The 8,970-nt window shown below is 60.1% G+C and overlaps 2 protein-coding genes across 6 annotated transcripts; one reads left to right on the top strand and one right to left on the bottom strand.

The window, feature by feature from the left end:
- Nucleotides 1–1,972: 1,972 nt before the first annotated feature.
- On the top strand, nucleotides 1,973–6,129 carry SGF29 (SAGA complex associated factor 29). Of its 4 annotated transcripts, none has more exons than XM_048946263.1 (10): nucleotides 1,974–2,106; nucleotides 2,398–2,473; nucleotides 2,691–2,763; nucleotides 2,879–2,943; nucleotides 3,559–3,688; nucleotides 4,137–4,283; nucleotides 4,537–4,572; nucleotides 4,981–5,143; nucleotides 5,233–5,364; nucleotides 5,888–6,129. In XM_048946263.1, the coding sequence occupies exons 1-9, from the start codon at nucleotides 1,990–1,992 to the stop codon at nucleotides 5,347–5,349; spliced, it is 924 nt and encodes a 307-aa protein (XP_048802220.1). In that variant the 5' UTR covers nucleotides 1,974–1,989; the 3' UTR covers nucleotides 5,350–5,364; nucleotides 5,888–6,129. The 4 variants fall into 4 exon arrangements, with proteins under 4 accessions (XP_048802222.1, XP_048802220.1, XP_048802221.1 ...); XM_048946264.1 differs by having other exon boundaries at nucleotides 5,775–6,129; XM_048946261.1 differs by having other exon boundaries at nucleotides 5,233–6,129.
- Nucleotides 6,086–8,275, bottom strand: LOC125693869 (structure-specific endonuclease subunit SLX1-like). 2 transcript variants are annotated; one of them, XM_048946267.1, is made up of 6 exons: nucleotides 7,866–8,275; nucleotides 7,725–7,776; nucleotides 7,072–7,308; nucleotides 6,444–6,565; nucleotides 6,292–6,376; nucleotides 6,086–6,198 (listed from the first exon to the last, which is right to left on the bottom strand). In XM_048946267.1, exons 1-6 carry the CDS (start codon nucleotides 8,021–8,023, stop codon nucleotides 6,148–6,150), a joined length of 705 nt encoding a protein of 234 aa, XP_048802224.1. In that variant the 5' UTR covers nucleotides 8,024–8,275; the 3' UTR covers nucleotides 6,086–6,147. The 2 variants fall into 2 exon arrangements, with proteins under 2 accessions (XP_048802224.1, XP_048802223.1); XM_048946266.1 differs by having other exon boundaries at nucleotides 7,072–7,386; nucleotides 7,866–8,271.
- Between the last annotated feature and the right edge of the window lie 695 nt (nucleotides 8,276–8,970).

Here is an 8,970-nt window from a genome sequence, read left to right as displayed (position 1 = left end):
GCATTCCTTGATAGGCGTTGAATTTGGCAGCATGTTTCTGCATATAATGTCTTTTCAAGTTGTATTCTTTGAAAAATAACACAGCTTCCTTGCAAATTAAGCATAGTGCCGCAGTACCTGATCTCATACTTGATCTGGTGGTTGGAACCTGATCCAACCTGCCTGTGGCAGAGGGGTTGGAACTTGATCCTTGAGGTCCCTTCCACCCCAGGCCATCCTGTGATTATTTGTCAGCGCTGCTCTCCTGGTGTCTTGGGGCCAGGCGGGCCAGGCTGCTCTGTGGGGCAGAGCTGCCACCGTGATGACATGGCAGCAGGGGGTGTGAGCCACAGCGCAAGCTGAGCTGGGCCACGTGGCCTGCAGGTTGGCTGTGCATGACTTAGCCTTACGTGCAGCAATGGAAAACTCCATTTCCTGTGATGCTCCAGAACTCAGCTTTGCTGACCGACTGGCTGCTGTATTCCCGGAGGTCAGAGCAGCACACACATCCACCCATACATCACTGTGTGTAACGGCACCAGAGTGCTCACGGAGGTTCTCAGTGCACCCTAGAGTGCCCTGGAGTGGCCCAGGGAGCTCAGAGATTGGTCTGGTATGGCCCTGAGTGTGCCAAGGGCTACTTGGGCTACAGTGGAGTGCACGGAATAGCCTTTAGGGCACTCTAGAGGACACGGAGAAGTTTGGGGTGTATTGTAGGGTTCCCTTGCGTCCACTTCAACATCATTGGAAGCCTGTAGAGCACACTAGGAGGACACAAGCTCTGGGAGTCCATTTGTGTGCCTTAGAATACAACAGAGTCCTCTTCTTTGTTAAGGCCTCCAAGAATGACATTCCTTTACCTGACTCATACTGTTTCATCTTCCTGATCTGATTAGGTTAGGCTCATTTGATTTTTTGCAAAACACCTTTAATCGCCTTGCAAGATCATCATTACAAATAGAATCACACGTACATTTTCAGCAATCTGAGATTTATTTTTGGCTTTTTCTTTAATGCAAAAAAGGCATTTATAAAAAAACCTCATTAAAAATAGCCAGAGGCTGAGACAATGTCAATACAGTCTTGTGCTTTCTGCCAACGTGCCTTCACTCTATTACCGTTAAATCTGCCTGGTGTAGTTGGACTTTGGTGCATGACTATTTAAATAAATGCAACTGACGCTAATAAAAAAAATGCAACATAACTTCGGTCATTGTTTTCACATACATTCATAAGCAATTAACACAGGCTTCCTGGCTTTGCAGATTTTTTCCTTTCTTGCTTTCTTCCCTCTTCCAACATTGCGTTCACCTGAAGTCAAAAGAATAAAGCAAACAGCGCCGAGCCCCGTCAGCCCGATCGCCGAAGCCGTTTCCTGGGTCTCTGCTGCCACCGCGTGGCCAAAGCGCGCGACTGCACCGGGGGCGGACGAGTCTCGGGGATCGGCGGGAGAGGCGGCTTTCTGGAACGGTGAGGATCAGAGCAGCTCTGGGAGCACACCGGGCGAGTCCTTCCTAATTGTGCTGCGCCGTCAATCCGCCAACGCCCGTCATTATAGGGAGTCCCAAAATGCCGATAGCGGGACCGGTGCACGCTCAGGGCCATGTCGGGCTGGCACGTGGTACTACCGGGTCCACAATGCCACGCGCGTAGTGCAGCGCAGCACTGGCGCATGCGTAGTTTTCTTTCTCTCTCTCTCTCTCTCTCTCTCTCTCTCTCTCTCTCTCTCTCTCTCTCTCTCAGGAATGGCGCATGCGTACTACTAGAGCTTGCAATTGCGCATGCGATTACTGTCTCTGGAATCGCGCATGCGTTCAACTTCCCCTGTAGTGGCGCATGCGTAATGCTGGACCGGCGCACGTAGAACCTGGAACATGCGCAGTGCTAGCCCCGGGATGGCGCATGCGTAGTACTCCTCAGTATGGCGCATGCGCAGTGAACCATCAAGCATGGCACATGCGTACTAGTCTCCAGAATTACGCATGCGTAGTGCTGTGTCGAGACTGGCGCATGCGTAGAACTCCGTGCGGACGCTGCGTTGTGGCCGCCGTCATGGCGCTGGTGTCGGCGGACTCGCGCATCGCCGAGCTGCTGGCCGAGCTGCAGCGGCTGCTGGGGCACACGCAGGTGTGGAGGCGCGGGCGCACGGAGGGTCTGAGCCGCTTTGCTGCCTCCCGCGAAGTGTCCGCGTGGCTCCGGGGGCGGGCTGAGGCTCTGGCCGTTTGGGTTTGCGCTTCGTCGCGTGGCTTTGGGGCTGCGCTGATGGGTGCGGGGCTGGCGCTGCGGACGCGGAGGCGGAGTCGCGGAGCGGGAGTTTGCGCTGTGGATGCGGTGACTGGGGGGGGGCGGGCGCCGGGCTGGGGGTCCGGGCTTGGGGGCTGTGCGAGCAGCCCCCGCCGCGAGCCTGCCGCCTTACAGGAGGAGCGCTCCCGCAGCGAGCACAACCTGATCAACATCCAGAAAACGCACGAGAGGATGCAGACCGAGAACAAGAGTGAGAGCGGCGCGGGGCGGAGCGGGTGGCGCCGGGAACCGGAAGGGCGCTGCGGGGCGGGGCTGCGAGGAGAGGCGGGCTTCTGGGGAGGGAGCGGGGTGATGCGGAGAGGGCGGGGCCGTGGGAAGGGGGCGGGGTTTGAGGAAAGGGGCGGAGTTGGGTGAAAGAAGCGCGGCCGCGGCAGCGCGGCTCAGGCCGTTCTTACGTTCCCCTTCAGTCTCGCCGTACTACCGCACCAAGCTGCGCGGGCTGTACACCACTGCCAAGGCGGACGCTGAGGCTGAGTGCAAGTAGGGCAGCCCCCGCATCCCCACATCCCTACACCCCCACACCCCGCACCCCAACAACCCTAAGCGCTGCCCCGTGCCCCCCATGAGTGGCAGCCGCCCTGATGGCCCTCTGCAGCATCCTTCGCAAGGCGCTGGACAAGATTGCCGAGATCAAGTCCCTGCTGGAGGAGCGCCGCATCGGTACGAGCCTCCATTGTGCGGCTGTGTCCCGGACCCCGTGTGTCCCTGGCCCCTGCTCGTCCTGTACATTCCCTGTGCGCAGCCAACCCAAACTTTCTCTGTGTGTCTCCCCAAACTCTGCTTGTTTTCACCCTAATTCTCCCAACACATACTCAGATCCTTTTGTATTTTTTCTGTATTACTTTGAGTTTTAAAAGTTCCTGTATGCACCTCCTGATACTATGGTATTTTGTATGACTTTTTTTTTCCTATTTTTGAGTTGGTTGAAACCCCAAATTTCCTCAAACTGTTCCTGCTCTTCCAAACTCTGCTAAATTTCCCCAAATGTCCCTAGGTGCTGCAGTTCCTTCCCACATCTGTTGTGTGTGTTTCTGTTTTTCTTTCTTTCCCCCAGCTTTTCCGATGTGAGCTCGGACCCCAGTTTTCTCAGCTTTCACCCCAAATTCCTCTCAAATTCTCTTAGTATGTTCTGTTACATCTTGTCACACCACGCTGTTTTTCTGTTTTTACGCCCCAAACCCCTGGCATTGCTCCCAAATCTTCCCCTGCACACCCCACCTCCTCCCCTACTGACCCCCAGTCTTGGTGTCACCGTATCCCCCCACTGTGCCACAGCCGCCAAGATTGCAGGGATCTACAGCGATGCAGAGCCGCCGCGCAAGACGATGCGCCGGGGCGTGCTGATGACACTGCTGCAGCAGTCGGCCATGACGCTGCCGCTCTGGATCGGCAAGCCAGGCGACAAGTAGGTCCTCCCCGACCCCACAGTGCACCCCTCCCCACAGGTTGCCCTGAACTCCCAGACCCACACCGCACCCCGCCCTCCACTGTGCCCTGAGCCCCCAGTTGCGCACCACACCGTAACCCCATCCACTGCTTCTGGACCCCGACTCCAAAGCATAGCCCTAACCCTACATGTGACATCCAGACGCAGCAAATCCCACCCCTACACCATAGGCCTCCAGCTGCCTCCAGCCCCATCCTGGGAAACTCAACCTGCCCAGACCCCACTCTGACCATGCCCTTGCCCTCTCTCCCCTTGCACCCCATCAAACCCCAAGTCAGGGTCTGTTCCCTGACCCCTGTCCTGGATTGCCAGCTCCCCCCTGACTGCACTGCAGAACCCCAAATCCCATCTGAGCTTCACCCCTCCCCCTAACTCCCACCTGCCAACCCGCAACCCCCAACCCCAGGCCGCCCCCGCTGTGCGGTGCCATGCCGGCAGCCGGGGACTACGTGGCCAAGCCTGGGGACAAAGTGGCGGCACGCGTCAAGGCGGTGGATGGCGACGAGCAGTGGATCCTGGCTGAGGTGGTCAGCTACAGCCACGCTGCCAACAAGTGTGTGGAGGGGGCGAGGGGGTGGGAGGTGGGGAGGGAAAGGGGCAGGGTTGTGGGGGGTGGTGGAAAGGGGTGAGGAGGCGGTTCGGGCATTCTGGGGGGGAATGGGGCATGGCGCGGGGCAGTGTTGGGGCATTTTGGGGCACTGCAGCCACTGCTCCTTGTAGGGCTGTGGGGTGCTCTGGGGTCACAGCACTTCCCCACGTTTTGCTGTGGTTTAATCCTTTTTTCTTTTTTCTTTCCCCCGCCCCAGGTATGAGGTGGACGACATCGATGAGGAGGGCAAAGAGTGAGCACCCCCACCCCTCAACTGTACCCCCAGCCCCACAACTGCTCCCACATCCTTGCAGCCCCCAGCCCTTCCCAAAGCCCTCCCCAATTCCTCCAACTCCCTCATGACTCCCTAACTCTCCCCAACTCCCCCCAAACTCCCACCTCAAACCCCTCAAAACAACCCAACTCCCCACAAACTCCCTTCCCACGCCCCCCATGCTCCCAGCTCCCCACAAACCTCTTCTAGTTCTCACCAAACCTTCCCAAATCCTCTCCACACACCTCCCCAAAGCCCTCTAGCTCTCCCGAACTCCCTCTGCACAACCACCATACCACAAAACTCTCCTCAGACCCCCAAACCTGCTCTCCAGACCCCTCATCCGCTCCCAACCCGCACTCATTGCTCCTCCCCACCATCCTGCAGGAGGCACACGCTCAGCCGGCGCCGCGTGATCCCTCTGCCGCAGTGGAAGGCAAACCCTGAGACCGACCCTGAAGCGCTGTTCCAGCGTGAGCAGCTGGTGCTGGCGCTGTACCCGCAGACCACCTGCTTCTACCGCGCCCTCATCCACGCACCGCCGCAGCGGGTACGACCCCAGTGTGCCCTGCAGATCGGCCCTGCCCTGGGCCCAGCACTCGCTCATTACTGCTGCTGTTTTTCACCCCACACTTGCAGCCACAGGATGACTACTCAGTGTTGTTCGAGGACACGTCGTATGCTGATGGTTACTCGCCGCCACTGAACGTGGCGCAGCGCTACGTTGTCGCCTGCAAGGAGACCAAGAAGAAGTGACCCTCACAGTTTGGGGTACTTTGGGGATTTTGGGCCATTCTGGGGATTTTTGGCGGTCTGTGGGTCTGTGAGGGTTATGTCGAGTTCAGATGCTATAGGTTGTGCTGTTTTTGGTGTGAATTTGGGGCGTTTGGGGTATTTGCTGTCATGGGTGAGGGGTTGTATGGACCCCATAGTGGCACTACGAGAGCCCTAAAATCACAACATTCCACCCCAAAACACACCCCATAGTGCTGTAAAGGACCCAGAACTCACCCCGTTGTGCCCCACAGCAATCCACAGGGAACCCAAACTCACTGCCTAGGCCCCAAAGTGTCCACCATGAACCCAAACTCACCCTAATGGGCCCCAGAGTGAACCATAGGGATCCCAGGGACCCTGGACCCACACCATAGGGCCTCAGAGTGACGTACAGACCCCTAAAGTGTCCATCAGGGACCCCAGACCCACCACTAAGGACCACAGAGTGACCCACAGGACCCCAGACACACACTACGTGAGTCCATAGCATCCCTCAAGGATCCCACTTGGCCTGCAGGACCTGGAAATGTTCACTGGAAGATTGCAACGTCCCTCTAATTGACCCCGAAACACCACAGGGGACCACGAAGAGCTCAAAGCGACTGACCCTGTGGGCCCCAAAGTGACCTTAAGACCTCAAATCCATCCGAACGGCCCCCATCTGTCCCCAGGACCCCATTCCCTTCCAGGATCCAAAAGAACGATGCTGGGAGCGGTTCCACCTGTTGCTTTATTGTGAATAAATTAAGTTAGAAAGCCGCTGAGGGGGAGGTGGCTTCACTCCGGTTCCGCCCGCTGGCCCTTCAGCAGCTCATCCGTCCAATGGCCCTGTGGGAGCAGAAGTCAGCGGGTGGGCTCAAAGATGGGACGGCGTGCTCAGGGCAGCGGGGCTGCGGTCAGAGGCCGGTGGGAGGGGCTTACCAAGGTAGGGTCTCCTAGCTCCGCCCACTCATCGTCGCCATCCCCGCAGCCAATCAGCTCTCCCCACAGCACCTCCTGCTGGCAGCTGGGGGTGGGGCTTAGCGCTGATCACGCTCAATTGGCCCCGCCTTCCCTAAGCCCCGCCCACTCACCTGGGGCAGGTCCCACCCAGTGGCAGCAGTTCCTTCGGCTCCGCCCCCAGGAAGTGTGGGGCAAGGCAGCGGGCGTGGCAGCGGGCGGGGCAGGGGGGGCGGGGACAGCGGAGAGTGCGGCCCTGGGGGTGGAGCCGCATCGAGAAGGAGGGGTCACACCAGGCCACGCCCCTTTGTAATGCACCGCTTCAGAATTCCCGAGTGTCCCAAATGGAGTTGAAAGGACCAGGAACTCGGCAAGATGACCCTGAAGCAACCATGGGGACCCCAGACCCGCCCCCCCGGGACACCACATCCATCCCATGGGCACCAGGCTGACCCTTGACATCCCCACGGGGCCTCAGAACCCCAGTGTAGAGGCCGGTCATCAAAAATAATGACTGCGCAATACCGCACCTGGACCTCAGAGCCCATAGCGTGACCCCAAATCACCTGTTTCAAACCCCCCGACCCCTCGGAATGACCTCAATGTGCCACAGGGGCCCTGAGCGCCACAGATGTGCCGCACAGCATAGCAGCATGACACAGGGGAGACCCCAAAATACCCCATGAACGAACCGCTATTCCCTTCGACCGACCCCCAAAATGCCTCCAAACGACCCCAGAGATTCCAAGCCCCCAGCCTCACCTCGCAGGGCTCCAAACACAGCGTGCACGCAGGGGGCGTGGCCAAAGTGGTCGCGGGCCGCTTCCTGGGGCGTGGCTTTGGCCCTCCCGGGTCCATTTCCATAACGACGTGGGGGGGTGGGGCCGGGTGGAGGGCGGGGCCTGGTTGAGGGCGGAGCCAGCGCAGGCGCAGTGGGAGGCGGCGCCAGGGCGGGGCCCAGAGCAGGCGGGGCAGCATACGAAGCGCGAAAGCGATTGGCTGCTCACCGGGAAGGGGGCGGGGCTTAGCATCCTGGAGGCGGCGGGAAGCGGCGGGGTGCTGCCACGCCCACTCGAACTGCACGGAAGGCGCGGCTCAACGAAACAGGGCGGGAGCGCAGGCAGCGCGATGGGGGAGTAGCGGGGCTTAGGGGAGGTGGGACAGCGCTGGTTGGGCGGGGCTTGGGGGAGGTGGGACAGCGCTGGTTGGGCGGGGCTTGGGGGTGCGGCAGCGCTGGACGGGCGGGGCTAAGGGAGGGGGGCTTGTGGCGCAGCAGATGGGGCTCAGATAACGCGCGGCGCATAGAAAGAGATCCGCCTAATGTGCGAACGGGACCGGGGGACCAGTGGGGCTTCTCGAGAGCGAGGCGCTGCTCGAGGTCTGTGGGGGTGTGGCCGAAGGGAGACGTGTCCTACCCGGAGCGCCGCTACGTCGGACGGAAAGCCGTGCACGTAGAGCTCCATCCGCCTGCGGGGAGAGAGCGGCCGTGACGTGACGCCCGCCACCCCCCGAATCGCCCGCGCTTCCGGCCTTGGACCCCCTCCTCGGTTACCCACCACGGCCCGCGGCCGCTCGTGCGCCGCGCCCCACCCTTCTGCCGCCCCGCGTTGTGCTGCCGCAGTCGCCGCCAAGGGTCGTGCGTGAATCCTACGTAGGTGCGGGGCCGGCCGCGGGGGCCGGGAGCGCTCAGGAGGTACACAGCACGCAGCGGCATGGCACGAGAGAGAGCGGCAAATCCGGCGCCGCGGCCCAACCGATTTCCGGTCCCCACGCACTCTCTTCCGCTCTATTCCATTCAACTCTGCTCCCGTCCAATTGCTTTCTTGTTAATTTACACAATTCCGGTCCTGTCCTGTTACCTCCCTGACGGTGCACTTCCGCCACGCTACCCATAATCCCTCGCAGCCCACGGAAGTGCTCGTCCCGGAAATTCCCTCCTGCTCCCGTTCTCATGACTGGTGCCTTGCTAAAGCGGCACTTCCGCCTCGCTACCCACAAAACTCCAGGGCTGCTGAGATGTTTCTCCCCATTTATCCCGCCTCTTCCGACTCTGCTCCGGGCTCCGATTGGCCAAGTGGCCCCGGATGGGCGGAAGCGGTGCCATAGTTGAACCGGAGTAGGGAAGTCGACGCGGAGCGGGGTCCTGGTTCTGGGCGAGAGGTCCTGAATATGTCCCACATTCGGATGGGATGCGACTCAAAATCGCTCCCTTTAGCCGGGCCCCAAGCACCAAATCCACCCCCCCGCCCCACATCTCTCCTGAAACCCAGACCTAAATCCGGCGATGGTTGTGGGTTCAGAATCCGGATGTGGGGTGTAGGTTTGTGATGTGGATCCCGGATTCCTGTTGTGAGGCTCGGGGTATGGGGTCTAGATGTAGGGTTTGGGACCTGGATTTGGGCTCTGAGGGCAGGTTTGCGGATGAGATGTGGGACTTGGGACTAGGTGGGGGGCAGATATGTGTGGGGTCAGGGCTGAGGTTTGCCCCAAAATAGCGTGGGGAGGGTCGGGGCATCTAATGGGGGGAGGTCCGGGCGACTCCGTGTGCCTCACTCCCCCCGCCCCCCCAGCAGCTCTGCGCTCTCGAAGCGCCCCGCCCATTCACTGTTCCCCCCTCCCCAGACCCCCCTGTGCTGGCGGTACCCGCAATGCGCCCAATTA

The sequence above is a fragment of the Lagopus muta genome, chromosome 5 (genome assembly GCF_023343835.1).
Source record: "Lagopus muta isolate bLagMut1 chromosome 5, bLagMut1 primary, whole genome shotgun sequence".
NCBI lineage: Eukaryota > Metazoa > Chordata > Aves > Galliformes > Phasianidae > Lagopus > Lagopus muta.
Note: the sequence above shows the minus strand (reverse complement) of the source record. Positions and strands in the feature narration are given on the sequence as shown.